This window comes from Lutra lutra, chromosome 2 (assembly GCF_902655055.1).
Source record: "Lutra lutra chromosome 2, mLutLut1.2, whole genome shotgun sequence".
NCBI lineage: Eukaryota > Metazoa > Chordata > Mammalia > Carnivora > Mustelidae > Lutra > Lutra lutra.
Window position 1 is genome coordinate 66658726 of NC_062279.1, and position 15033 is coordinate 66673758.

Here is a 15033-nt window from a genome sequence, read left to right on the forward strand (position 1 = left end):
ATTGTTTTTTATTTTTTTACAGTAGTGAACATACGTATATATAGGAGAACTCTTCTTTTCCCTCAGTAACAGTGCAACCAAGCAGAGTCAGGTATGAATTTAGAATTCACAGCAAGTTAAAGATGATTACCTTATGCAAAGAGACATGGGATCTTTAAAATAAAATGAAGCAAAATAAAATTAAATAAATTTAAAGGCTGAGAGTCTTCTCACAGCATTTTTGACTGTATTAATTTTATTTATTGAGTTTGCAATGACATTGAGCATGCTACCTTACGTTCATGCTACTCTATTTTTCCTTTAAAAATATTCCAAGGAGGAAAAAAAACAACCATTCTATAACTAAAGAGAAAGAGACAGGGAGACATATGACAGGTAGAAACAGACAAAGAACAGAGAGGCAGAGACAGACAGACAGATTCTGTACAGTGGTTCTTGGCCATTTAATTAAAGCCTCAGCCTTTGAGGCTTCTCTTTAGTAAACAGTGCTACCCTGCAAGAGAGAAACTGTCAACATTCATTCAACAAAGAACACAATGGTTTTGGTAACTTTAAAGTGAAACATTTCTGTACCTTAATATCAGATGTATCACGCTGACAGTTTCGCCAAGCTCTGGAAATTGATGAAAAAGTTCGATCTGCATGATCAAATTTACCCCCTTGCAAATTGAGGAAATAAGTTGTGAAAGGTTCCTAAAAAATAAGCAATTAAAAAAATCCATATGTTTCCTCATGTATAAAAATATGGTTTTTTAAATAAATCATTATATTTAAATACTTTAATGAATAACAGACATTAGCCAGCTAAATACAAACTAGGTACAGAATGGAAATTATATCTAAATTATTATATAAATATTTTTAAATTATTGTTGTTTCAGAAGAAATGTTTCCAAAATTTGGCATTTGCAACATTTTTCAGACTCTCTCCCTTTTCAAGAACAATTTATTAATAAAATTCAAACATAAATTATATTGTATTTTCTTCATAGTATAGGGAAATAGTCTAATATGTAATATTCCCATTGTTATGGCTCAATATTTAATTTATGATTAACAAAAGAAAAATGTTTGGAAGATTTAAAAGCCTCCTCTTAGTTAAAGAACACTTAAACACATATTAGTAGATAATTGCTTGAAATTAGCTAAGCACTATAAATTACTTCTAGGATTTATGTCTGCCTGTACTCTACTAACAAGCTTTAATTAATGATGTGCTGCTAATGCTTTCCCAAAGAAATTACTTTCTAGTAGATGAATCACCTTTCAATTTTACAGAAACATTTCTTGTTTAATCAATATATTATCAATACACAGTAGCCTCGGTGTAATCTACAAACATACCTTATTCCATTTGCGGCAACTGAAGTTTCTAAAATATATGAATATATGCTATCTTAACAAAATCTTATTTAATTGTAACATAATAACCTATGTTACAATTAAATAACCTATGTTATTCAAAGTAACCTATGTTACAATTTAGGATCTGATGAGATATCAACCCTTTGAAGAGGCACATTTAAGAAAAGTACTCATACTAATTCCAGGTGAAATATTTTTAAGGCTATTCTATAGTAACATGTTATCAAATACATACCAAATGGGATAAAGAGATATTTATAATTAGAGATCTAACCACTGAAAAAAAATTTAGCGCTTAAAAAAGATGCTGACAACTTTCAATCATTGCATATTCTCCACAACATTGAATTTAGTTATTGATGGTTTATTACTCAAGGTGAACTTACTATTCTTAGCAGCCATGCAAGAACAAAACTTGCAGTTGAGTAATGAGTACCATAGTGGAACTTTGGAACTTGATCATCTTCCCATGATTCATAACGCTCTGCAAAGAATGCTGCTCTTTTTGGATTCAAAGCTCCTATTGGCTGCCAGTGTGGAAGAAAAACAAAACAAAACAAGAACACATAAATGTAATCAACTTTTATTTCTTTCTTCAAATGTCATCCTATCAGCAAGTGTGAAAGTCAATTTAAATATACACATACACTCCACTGAAGCTAAAACATGGTGCTTACATTCAGAAAGTGGATGGAAAAAATTTTTTTCCAATGCAGATTAAACATGCACATGTAAGTGGAGGGAGAAACCTGTCATTTCTCAGTGAGTCTAGTTTCTGTTGAATACAGGTTTTTAACCAGACCATAACAAGTATTTTCATAAAGACAATTAAATGAAGTGAATATTAGCTACATAATACTTTGGAAAACACTTATAAAATCCTGTTTGGGTCATCAGAAGCAAGAACCAGAAAGAGAATCTTGATGTTAGAGAGTTAATTTACAATAGCTTCTGAAAAGAGGATGAAACAAAACTGGAAGGGAATGCAGAGTGCAAGGAACAGAAGGAGTGAAAAGGGGTTAAGTGTAAATCTAGAAATTTGTACAAGTATGGATAAAAGCAGAATTTAGAGGATAAAAACTTCCCTGCCTGAAATCAATCAATCAAGTTTATATGTGTGTGTGTGGGGGGGGGGTTATAATAATAGAAGGCAGATAACAAGCTTATACCAGAAAACGATACATTAGAGCAGAGGGCTGAAAAGCAGTAAAGCGAAGTGTTGTGGAATGTGGGCTCACTGGAATAGTAATAATACGCAGTCTGAAGGTTGTTTTGGAAAATAAAATGAGTAATTACATGTAAAGTCCTACCAACCATGCCTGACAACATTCAATGAATGCCTATTACTTTTAAGATTATCTTTCGGAATTGGGGTCAAGTTTGAATAAAACAATAGCCTGTAAAACCCTTAGAATATTACTTGGCATAAGATATGAGCTAAATAAATGTTGGCTGGTATTACTATTATTGCTGCACCTGTTGTGATTTAGGGGATACATGAATTTCATTAAAAAGCGTGCAAAATTTTTTGTGATTATGCACATGTACATTTTCTTAAGGAAGACATACAGAGTATTAAGATTCTCAAAGGAGTCTGAGGTCTCCAAGAATTTTAAAAACCACCTGCTTTAAGTATTAACTCATTCTCATAAAACATTCTGATCTCTAGAAAATCTCTATTCCTTATTTGAAATATAATTACCATTTCACTAAAAAAAAAAAAGCTGACTTTCTTAAATGAGCACTTAGGAGTTAGTCACTTCATTTAAAAGACAAAGAAAATATCTTAAATATCTTCTTATTTATAGGGGGTATGTTAACCTGAAATAAATAACAAATATGGGTTTTAAAATAGATGTTTTCTGAAATATTCTGTTAAAAATGAAGCAAAGTTAAACTAGTTTTTAAACTGCTTTTCATGTTAATCTGTGATTTAAAGCAACATCTTAAATTCATCATTTTCACTATCTTTCTTAAATTAATTGTTAACTATTTTTGAAAACTATCTTTAGCACTGTCCCCTTTCTATAGCTTGGTTTGAATCAACATTTTATATTATCATTTTTTTAATTTTACAAGCAAATTCTTAAAAATCTTTATCGATTACTATTTTAGATCAGTATCTCAGTATACTAATTTAAAACGCCATCTTTTAAAGCATTAGTTTCTGTACAGAATTAAATCTGATTTACTAAATTTATGCCAGTTAAGAATGGAAGTGACTCCAAGAAATCTTTGTTACAGAATCAATTTGGAATGCGTTTAAATGTATTTTAGCTGTTGTCCCTCAACACTGAGCCATACAAAAGGAAAGAGCGAAGGAATAAAATCATTGGAAGACAAATTATGTGAATTAAAAATAGAATCAATGCTCCTTTTGTATAGTTCTGCAGCATATTAAGTATTCACTTTATCTGCTCCTATTTTTATTACTCTCAAAATGAGTATACCTCCAAAATCAATAGTTACAGAATCACTTTTCTTGAATATAATGCTAAAACCAATTAGGATTGATTTCACTAGCAACCGAGAAAAAAATGGCATCGTGCAGAGATCCATATAGGTAGAACCCACAGTATTGATTCTAGCTGTTATTGTTACAGTTGGTTTCTGAAGCTTGCTACAGGACAGCTATCAAGACGTGCCACATTTATTTGTAAGCATATAAAAAAGAAGTCCCCAAATAAAAGGTTAAAAAAAAAAAAACAGTGGAGCTGTGCAATGACAATGATACACTATCAGCTTACTCAGAGAAGTTACAGTGGGAATACACACATTGAATTATACATTACGTGAAAGCACTGATTTATTGTGGTAATAACATCCACCTCATTAAAAGATTCTGCTTTGCTGCAGTTGGAAGGCTACATATTGTTTACTGCTATAAATTAATGGCAGTGCAAAGAAGACTGTGGAACCGTCCTAACAATAGATCTGTAATGACAGTGCTGTATATCACAGCTTCCTCAGCAGCTTCATAATAAAATGGAGACAATGTATTGAGCTAATACATTCTACCATGCTGGCCCATATTTTTCTGACAACTGCTTTAAAAGATGAGCTGAATTCAACTATGTTATAAAGCTGCAAAACATTTAACTAAGCAAGAGTCAGTCATACACCAAAGTGCTTCATAGCATTTTTAAAACATTGTCTAAATCAGCATTTCAAGATGTTTATTCATCTCTGCAAAAGAACTAAAAGTAAATGCTGATGGCTTCTCTTACTTATACAGTATATTAAGAGTAACAATTGGAGGGCAATTCAGGAGGATGCCCAGCAATATCTTCTACAGGGAGTTCTTTGTACAATTTAACTAGAAAAGCTTGACAGATTTTTTTTTTTTTTTTTTTTTTTACATCAGCAAACTGATTAAAGGAAGAAGAGCAAAAATACTGGTCATTTAAAATGGTCATAACTTCCTGAAAAAAAAAAAATCAATAAAATATAGGTATTGATTAGAGAGGTGCAATTCAAGGTCAGAACAAGGTAAAAATAAATAGCTCTAGGATACAGAAAAGTAATTTTAAAAATTACAAAAAGCTAACAAATAATATTATGTAAGTTTTTTTAAATTTACAGAATAAAACTTGAATCACAACAAAATTAAAAAGTCATTCAAATAAAATAGAATGACTTAAAAATTAGAGTATCAGGACTAGTAACAGAAGCATTATGTTTGTAAAAAAAATGGAAATAACTTAGATTGAAGTAGGAAAAGACAAATAAAAGAAAAAAAGGAACACTAAAACTCTTGAAAATTTATAAATAGGAAAAAAAAATCACTATTCCTAGTACATTCTTATCTCAGAAACAGCAAAACTGACAACTGTGGTAGAGTGATAAATATTCTGTTGCAGAATACTAATACCTTCCAGAACATGATATGCAAAACAAAACTTTCTAAATCAGGTTTCTTAAGAGTATTGCAATAAAAAAACATCTTTTTATTACCTTCTCTGAGAAGTAATTTTGCTAAATAGTAGAGAAACAAAAATACTGTGTGTGAAATGCCCAGCTCAGTGCTTGGCACACAATAAATTATTCATGATAATATTTATTACTATTTTGCAGCTTATTTGATGAACAATATTTAAGGAAAAATTATTAAATAAGCCTGATGAAATTAGTAGTCTTAGAAAAGAATGTAATTAAACACCATGATCTTCTAATGGTGCATACAGTACTGTGCATTACCTGTCAGAAGCCTCACAGTACAAAGTAGTCCCAATAAACTGAATTACCCTTCCTCAAGAAAATAACCAAAAGCAAAATTACTTTTAAAAGTCCAAAGGGCATGGGGTGCCTGGGTGGCTCAGTGGGTTAAGCCGCTGCCTTCGACTCAGGTCATGATCTCAGGATCCTGGGATCCAGCCCCGCATCGGGCTCTCTGCTCAGCAGGGAGCCTGCTTCCTCCTCTCTCTCTGTCTGCCTCTCTGCCTGCTTGTGATCTCTCTCTGTCAGATAAATAAATAAAATCTTTAAAAAAAAAAAAGTCCAAAGGGCATCCAAATATTACTATGAAAAGCATATGAAATGTCAAGTGAATTACAACTATCTTCTACTACATCAATTAAAAACAAACAGCTTTGGATTCACAGACCCCTTCAAAGACACATAACAACTAGTAATCTAATTACTAGTAAAAGTTGGATGTAAAAAGAAATGGCTTTTATAGCATTGATACATTACAATTTTTTTTTCTTTTTTAAATTTTAGGAACTCTTATCTGAAGTTATTTAATTAATACCCCCAGCACACACTTTGCACTTTATAAGACATTATTACACATTCTCACGGTAAATATGTGAGCTAGCAATCCCTGTTTTCAAAATGAAGAAGTATTTTGAGTAACCTAGTTCAAAGTCAACATAAATTTAGGAGACACAAATTCAGCACTCAAAAATCCAGTCTTGGGGTCATTTTATCCATCTAAAACTGTTGTATTAATTACAAATTGTTTTTTCTAATTTCAACAATGTCTTATGTTTTCATTTTTCAAATACAATATTTATTTAATAGGTTGGCATAAAGGCTAATAATATATGTAAAGTGCTTAGCAGAGATCCTGGCACAAAGAAAGTACTTCACAATCGTAGCTGCCATCAATATTATTGTACCTGTTATTACCACCATGACTGACATAAATCCTTCTTCCTTTTGAGATTTATATATGAACTGTTCTAATTTATACTAACTTTTCAGAAGTGAAGTTCCTAAATGATGGACCATGATTATAGTTACTAAGAAGAAAGCCAAAGGAAATTTGCAAGGAATCTCACAAATTCAACAAAGCAGAGCTTTGCTTGAGTTAACAAATTTCTCTTTTAAAACCCAAGTCTCAAAAGATTTTTTTTTTTTTTTTACATCTTTCTGTGAAGGCCTTCTTTGGAAAATCATTAGATCCAAACATCTTGGGGATGAGATGCAGAAGAGAAGATTGAAGAAAAAGTAAAGGATCATTCTGGTGCATAAAATACAGAAATAGGGCCTTTTGAAGGATAGGGTATCATAAAAAATACATTTTGTGGTTATAAGGGAGTGGTGAAGAGATGTCAAAACTAAAAAGGGGCTCAGGAAGGGGAGGTAAAAGAACACAACAATTTTTAGGATCTTGCTTAGGATCTAGATGACTAACCTAAAGCTATCTCCAATGTCATCTTCATTTGGTATGATTAGGAAACTGGAAACCTCTTTTAATTCTATGACTACACATAAAGCCTATCCTACAGCATTTAAGAGGTCATGTGCAAGAGACATTTTATGTTATTTTTTTCCCTGTAAGTAGTATAGGCCTATAGACACTGAAAGAGGGCCACTGCAAAATAAGGGATAAAAACTAGCAAGGAAAATATAACAAGATGGTTGAACTCCATGTTACAGAAACCCAATGTTATATGTTATAAAAATGCCAGATTAAAGGACGGAATATTAATTAAACAAAAGGTATCAAATATTCATGGATGGATTAAACCAAAAAACTTCAAATTCAGAGGATGAAAGGGAATGGATTATTGGCAAATGTGATTATCATTAAAGATGATAATTTCTGATTACAGAATAGTGATCTGGTTTGGAAGATTACAAGAAATAAATAACATACAGATTAAAGGGTCCACTCTATCTGATGACAATGCTACTATGTATTAGATTTAAGTGAAGGTTTAAGACTCTGACATAAATTACTTCATATTCTCATCAACCCCTTAATATATAAACCTATTAGCATTCCTAATTTTTGGCAAAGAAATTGAGTCAGAGAAGTTAAATGACAATTAATGACTGGCTACCTAAACCAGTGGTGTGGGCAAAATTTAGAACCAACTTTATAACTAAATTGACCAGCAAATCCTAGAATGATTTGGGTTGTGTGGATTGATAAAAATGCTGATGCTGATTGTGCAAAGTCATTAGAATCCTTTCGTGGGGGGTTGAGCTTAAATATCCTTTTGAAAATGTGCTAGTTACATTTTTATCCCTACTTATCTAATGTGTATGAGTATCACTTTAGCAGAAGGTCTCATATCTGAACAAAAAAAAAAAAAAGAAAGAAAAGAAAAGAATATCTTGCTTGGAAACACCGAAAGATGCTTTGCAAAAACAGCTTTATAAAAAAGGTGAACAAAAAGGAAAATATTGTCCCCAAAGTTCATGGTTTTACTTTTCTCTTAACTTCTATATTTATACATCCATATTCATGAACCCAGTAAGAGCCTTTAAAATTCTCTGTGCTGCTAAAGCTTTTTAAAGAAGCCAATGAATTTTATTCCGTTTTTCCACCACCTGCCTTCTTCCCCACCGCCAAGAGAAGAAAATAAACGGATAGCCTCTGTCATTTAAGCAATGTTGCCACTGTTAGGGGGTGCAGTACTATTTTGTGTCAGGTGTAGCAGCTCTTTTATCTAAATGACAAGTATAACAAACAGCCTGATCAGCATTTTTACTCAACCTTGGCTTTTAGGGTATTTTGTCATATGCTATATATGGCTGAAATGGTTTGGCACTTATCTTCACACACTCTACATTTTATTTAATATTGTCAAGAAAAAAATTTCATTGGCACACTACTGTGGCTTTTAGAGTTAACAAATAAGCACTTTTGTTTTCAAGTACCAGAGCAGTTTTTAATCCCTTGAAAACACACTTTCTTGAAAGTGGTGTTAAACATATACCTACTATACTATTTCAATTTAACAAACACGGCCTGGGAAAAAGTAAGTATTCCATTTTACTTATCGTGCCTATGTAGAAGCTAAATCATTTCAAATGCTCACAATGGTAGATTTAGTAGCCTCTGCAGTTCTATGTTATTCAGCCACAGCTCATATTACATGATTTTTACTACAGGTTTTTACCTGAATTTGAGAAAGGCACAGAAATTGATTAAAATAATCTGATAATCCAATGGCAATGTTAAACTAAAATGCCTGGAAGGAAACCCTCCCCCCACCACCAAAAACAAAACAAAACAAAACACCAATTTTAACAATCCAAGGCCAAAGGAAAAAAAATATTTTAAGTAATTATGAAAACGATATACACCTAAGAGGCCTAAGGCTGATATAATAAAACCTATTCATTTTCAGATAGATTCATCTCACCACTCAAAGAAACAGTTAAAACCATTAACATCAGGCATTCCATTCCAAGATGATGACATAAGAGGTTCCTGAGCTCATTTCCTCCGATGGATAAACTAAATCTACAGTTACACATGTATCAGTTCCCTCTTGAAGAAATCCTATAACTAGCAGAGCTACATTATCAGACAACAAGAAAATACGCACATAGTAACAAGTAAAGGCTGTGACACACTCTTGCCATAAATCCCACCTCCAACATAGTAGCATCCAATTGAGAAGGAACTCAAAACTCACAACTTCTTGAAGAGTAAAGATTTTTGGACCCAACATCCAGCACCCCAATTAAGACTTCCACCTGTGAGAGAGGCCCTCCAGAACACCTAGCTCTGAAAGCCAATGATGCTCACATCCATGAGACCATAAGACAATAGCAAAACGAAACCAAAATCGCACAGTTCTACACTAGCTCAGGAGACTCAGCTTAACTATCCCCCAGCGCTTAGCGCTGAGACAGCAGATAGAAATGCCAGTCTCCCAGTCCTTCCTTGAAAGAGGTCTAGTTGCACATCTTAAAAGCTGCAGCCTGAGTGTCAGGATCCTAAATTAACACACATCTAAGAAGTGCAATCCTCCCCTGCTACCAGAAAAGCCGGCAGACACCACCTCTGCATTTTCCCTGTAGCCCTCTCCAAATCACCAATATCTCCCTGGAAAGAGCTTGTGCACAGGTCTGGCACTTCTGCTTTCATGGCTGCCACCTAGAAGATGGACCCCTTGGTCACCCAGTTCTCATGACCATTGGGGCTTCTGTTCACAAAGTCCCACAGGACTGCAGCACACAGTTTTTTAATAGGCTACCCTCGCCCACCACCCGCCCCGGCTCCCCACCAGGGCTCAATGTCCAGCTCCCAGTCTTCCCCTAAAAGAAGTCTACTTGCAAACTTTAAAAAGCTGCTGCCAGAGCCTCTGGCTTCCAATCAGCCTGCACCAACTGCTGACTGAAACCCTCAACTTTGGGACACTCACAGGTCTGAGCACACCCTCAGTGACTGGGAGCCACAAAGAACAAAGAAAGTGGTTTGGACAATCAGAAAGTTTCAAGATAGAATGTAACTTGGTATTAAGGAGGACAGGCACAAATACCACCACTTCCCCTAATCTCACTCTTAAAATGAATCAAAACCCTTAGGCTGATAGGGGAGGAATACCAAATGCTCTCATCCCAGGGCCTGGAAAAGAGATAAGACATTCTATATTACCAGAGGACCAGGCAAAAATCTACTGTTTCTGGGGTAGAATAAAAGCAAAAGCCCTTTCACTTAGGAGAAAGGGAAAAAACCCTCTTTGAGCCAGGGTTCTGTACTGATATAAAGGAGAGGTCTGCTACTACTGGAAGAGGGACAAGAAAACCTCTCATGCCTGTGACCTGCCACAGACACAAGGCAAAGTCTGGTTGTCATGCAGGGTACAGACAAGAACGAAAGGAAGGCCCACTGAGAAGACCCTGCAAGGTCTGCTTAAGAGTGATGCTGGTTCAGGATAATGAAGGAGTTCCTCTACCCCGACCATAAGCCTGGTACTGAGTATCAAGTAACAGCAATCTACTAATGGGGAAAGGAAAGAGAGTAGAGAGAAGTCCTCAGTGGCACAGGCATAGAGGATCTGCCAGAGAGTGGAACAGAAACAGTGAGACAAAATCTCTACGACCCTAGGATCCATACTAAGGACAAATTCAAATGGAAGGAATGGAGGAATTTGTGAAGTCTGTGCTGTGCTTAAAGTAACAATGATGATAAGAAACCCAACTGAGCTCACCTATTGCCTGGATTGACTGAACTCCCCACACAAATTGCCTGATGTACAAAAAGGCACCCACAGTTCTGGGCACAAAATAGTATTCATATCCTAGTCTCTACTGATATTAAACCAAAAATTATGAGATGCTTAAAATACTAAGAAAAAAAATGACCCACTGTGAAGAGACAAAGCAATCAAAAGAACCATTCTCAGAGAGAATGCAGATGTTAGAACTATCAAAAAGGTTATTTAAAGTAACTACAATTCACATGCTAGAAGATCTAGGGGAAAAGGTGGAAAACTTACATGAACAGGTGGGAAATTTCAGCAGAGCAGGAAACTATAAAAAAAAGAATCAAATATAAATGCTAGAAACAAAAGAAAAAAAAAATCAGAGGATAATTCTTTTGATGACCTTACATGCAGACTGGACACAGCTACGGGAAAAAAAAAAAAAAAAAGAACAAGTAAATTTTAAGGTAGAGTAACGAAAAAGATAACTGCAAGTAAAAAAATAATGCTGTCATGGCTATATTAAGATCAGAAAAAGTAGCCTTCGGAACACGGAATATAAAGAGAAACATTACCTAATGATAAAGGGATCCATTTATCAAGAAAACATAACAATTTAAAATTGTTTCCTAGGATTCCTGTAACAAAGTACCACAAACTGAGTGGCTTAAAACAACAGAAATCTATTGTCTCACAATTTTGGAGTTTAAAAGTTCAAAATCAAGTTGTTGGCAGAGCCATGTTCTCTTTGAAGCCTTTAGAGGGAAGACGCTTCCTTGCCTCTTCCAGTTTCCTGGATCCCAAGGTGTTCCCTGGGCTTGTGGCAACATAACTCCAATCCCTGTCTCCATCACCACATGTATTCACTCCTGATGTCTGTCTTAACACGGTGCTTTAGTTTTCTTGTAAGGGCACCAGTCATATTGGATTTAGGCCCACCCCAATGACCTCTTCTTAACTTGATTACATCTGCAAAGATCCTCTTTACAAATAAGGTCACATCTATAGGTACCTCCTTCCTTGTGAGACTTCAATATATTGTTTTGGGAGACACAATTCAACTCATAACATGTACCCCAAAACAAATGATTCAAATACATAAAACAAAAATGGACAGAAATGAAAAAATACATAGACAAATCTAAATCATAGTTGGAGACATCAATATTACTCTCTTCCTCTCTCAGTAACCAACAGAACAAGCAGAAAATCAGTAAAGAAATCTAAGATATGAACAACACTATCAACCAATTTTACCTAACTGGTTGTAAATGACATGTACAGAACACTTAACCTAACACAGAAGCATTTTTTCTAAGTACACATGGAACATTAACTAACACAGACCAAGTTCTGAGCCATAAACCAAATTTCAACTAATTTTAAAAACTGAAAATCATACAAAGTATATTCTCCAATCATAATGGAATCAAACTAGAAATCAACAAGAGAAGGATGTCTGACAAATCTCCAAACCTGTGGAAATTAAACAACACTCTTCTCAATAATCCATGGGTCAAAGAGAAAAATCACAAGGAAAATTAGAAAAATTTTTCAATGAAATAAAAATGAAAACACAATATATAAAAATTTGTTCGACCTTGTAAATCAGTGTTGAGAAAAACACGTAGCATTAAATTTTTTACATTAGAAACAAAAAGATATCTCAAATGAGTAGATTAAAGCTTCCACCTTAGAATACTAAAAAAGAAGAGGAATTAAATCCAAATCAAGAAGAATAGTAGAAAAAGCAAAGATCACTGAAACTGAACAAAGAAAAAGCAATAGAAAAATAAACAAAATCCATAGCCAGGCTGATCCAGAGGGGGTGGTGGGGTGGGGGAAAGAGGGAGAGAAAGAAAAAGAAAACTACCAAAATCAAGAATAAAAAATGAAATAAGCAAAATCTGCTAGTCAGACTACCAAAATTCATTCAATAACAGAAAGATAATATGAATAGCCCTCAGTATGAACTTAATTTGAAGTTTAAAAAACTTTCCCAGAAATAAAACTCCTGGCCCAAATGGTTCCAGTAACAAATTCAACTAAAACTTAAAGGATGAAATAACTTCTACACCATCTTTTTCAGGAAACAGAGTAAGAAGGAATAACTTTAAAGCTGATTTTGTTCTGCCAGCATTACCCTGATGCCAAAACTAGATAAGGACATTACAGACAAATTTCCTTCATGAACACAGATGCAAAAATTCTTTTGCAAATATTAACAAATCAAATCCAAAAAAATAACACATCACGATCAAGTATGATTTATCTCAGAAATGAATCCCAAATCAACTAGTATAAAATTTACCATTTTAACAGACTAAAAAAGAAAAACCATATGATTATCTTCAGAAAAAGTATCTGACAAAATTCAATATTCAATGATAATGAAAATTTTTAACAAACTAGAAACAGAAGGGAACTTCCTCAACCTGATAAAGGGCATCTACAAAAAACCTAGTGCCTAATATACAAAATGGTGAAAAAATGAATACTTTTCCCCTAAGACCAAAGGCAAGGCATTCTCAACACTTCTGGTCAACACTGTATAATCCAGTAAGTATTCATTCAGAGATGATATATTCATTAATGCAGGAAGTGCCAAAAAGTCTAGCAAGGTTGCAAAATTGAGTCTAGCAAGGTTGCAAAATATAAGATCAATGTATAAAATTTAATTGTGTTTCTGTATACAAGAAATAATAACTGAAAGTGAAAACTTTACAACTCTTAAAAAACATGAAATTTAAAGGGTAAGTTAACAGAGTGTGTATAATAATCATACGCCAAAAGCTGCAAAACATTAGAGAGAGACTAAAGAAAATCTAAATAAATGTAAATTAAACCACATTCATGGACTGAAAGATTCAGTATTATTAACACATAATTTTTAGTACAAATGGTCTACCAATGAAATATAATCTCAATCAAAATCTCAGCCAGACTGATAAACTAATTCTAAAATTTATATGAAAAATAGAGAAACCAGAATAGCTAAAGTAATTTTAAAAAAAAAGGAGTCACATGATCTGACCTTATGACTTACTATAAAGCTATAAGAAAAGATATACTATGTGGTATGTATATAAGAAAAGATAAACTGATTGAGCAGAATAGAGTTTAGAAATGGACCCACACATCTATAGCAATTTATTTCCAACAAAGGTGCCAAGACATTTCATGAGAAAACATGGTCTTCTCAAAAAATGGTATTGAAAGAACTGGACTTCCATTTGTAAAAAAAAAAAAAAATGAAAATAGGTCACATTATAAGCCACAATATAAGAGTGTAATAATAATTATGTTTGACCCAATTTGTTTTTAGAAAAGCCAAATCACTGTTAGTTAACAATAAGCATATAGTCAACTAAGCTTTCAACTTTTTCAGTAAGATAGTCTCTCTTGTATACACACATGTATACGGTGAATTGACAGGTCTCTTGGAGGAAACAGTCCCCTCTAAGTGACCAGAGGCTACATGCCAGGAACAAATGCCACATTTTGATCTTCCCTCCCATTAACAACAATACTGCCAGATATTTTTAACTCCGACTTTTCTTTATCCTTTCTTCCCGTTTTTTTGTACTACAAATTTCTAAGACTAAATGTAAAACTTCACATTTTTGTTTCCTATTTCACTCAAATATTTCATGCATTTTATTATGCAAAAATCACTTAAAATTTTTTATTTTCATTACCGCAAAGTGAGTTGTATGATCAATTTGTGATATTAGTGAAATTGTTGAACAAATTAGGGCCCCGGACAGAATCTTACAAAGATGCAATAAAGAAGGTAATACTTCAAGTTTATTAAGGGCATTAAATTATATCAAGGGCTATAAATGATCTGAACAGTTCTGAATGCTACTAATGTCTTTTAATTATCTTGCCTATTTATCAGAAAGGTATCACCCAGATTTTCAAACAATTTGCTGAGATATGTCACACTAGACTTATAACTTCACTAATTTATTAACTTAATCAAAACACATTTTTAAAGTAAAAAAGTTAATATAGTTTCACAGGATATATCTTTCCTTTTTTTTTTTTTTTTTTTTTTAAGATTTTTAAGTAATCTCTACACACAACGTGAAGCCCAAACTTACAACCCTGAGATCAAGAGTTGAATGCTCTTCCAACTAAGCCAGCCAGGTGCACCTACAGGATATCCTTCTAAGTGAAACTACTAATTTTCTTTTCTTCCTAATATTAAAAAATGTAACTAATTCTCTATTCTCCCTTTTATATTGAGCCATTGTTTTTTATTTTTAGAATT

At 33.5% G+C, this 15033-nt stretch overlaps 1 protein-coding gene across 5 annotated transcripts in view; it reads right to left on the reverse strand.

The window, feature by feature from the left end:
* The window catches only part of LRBA (LPS responsive beige-like anchor protein), a 755230-nt gene that overhangs the window by 167636 nt on the left and 572561 nt on the right, over positions 1-15033 (reverse strand). For all 5 annotated transcript variants that reach the window (XM_047717621.1, XM_047717620.1, XM_047717619.1 and 2 more), the window contains exons 45-46: positions 1752-1892; positions 574-693 (exon numbers count right to left, since the gene is read on the reverse strand). In XM_047717621.1, the coding sequence (XP_047573577.1) occupies positions 574-693; positions 1752-1892 (261 nt within the window). The remainder of the gene's footprint in view (positions 1-573; positions 694-1751; positions 1893-15033) is intronic.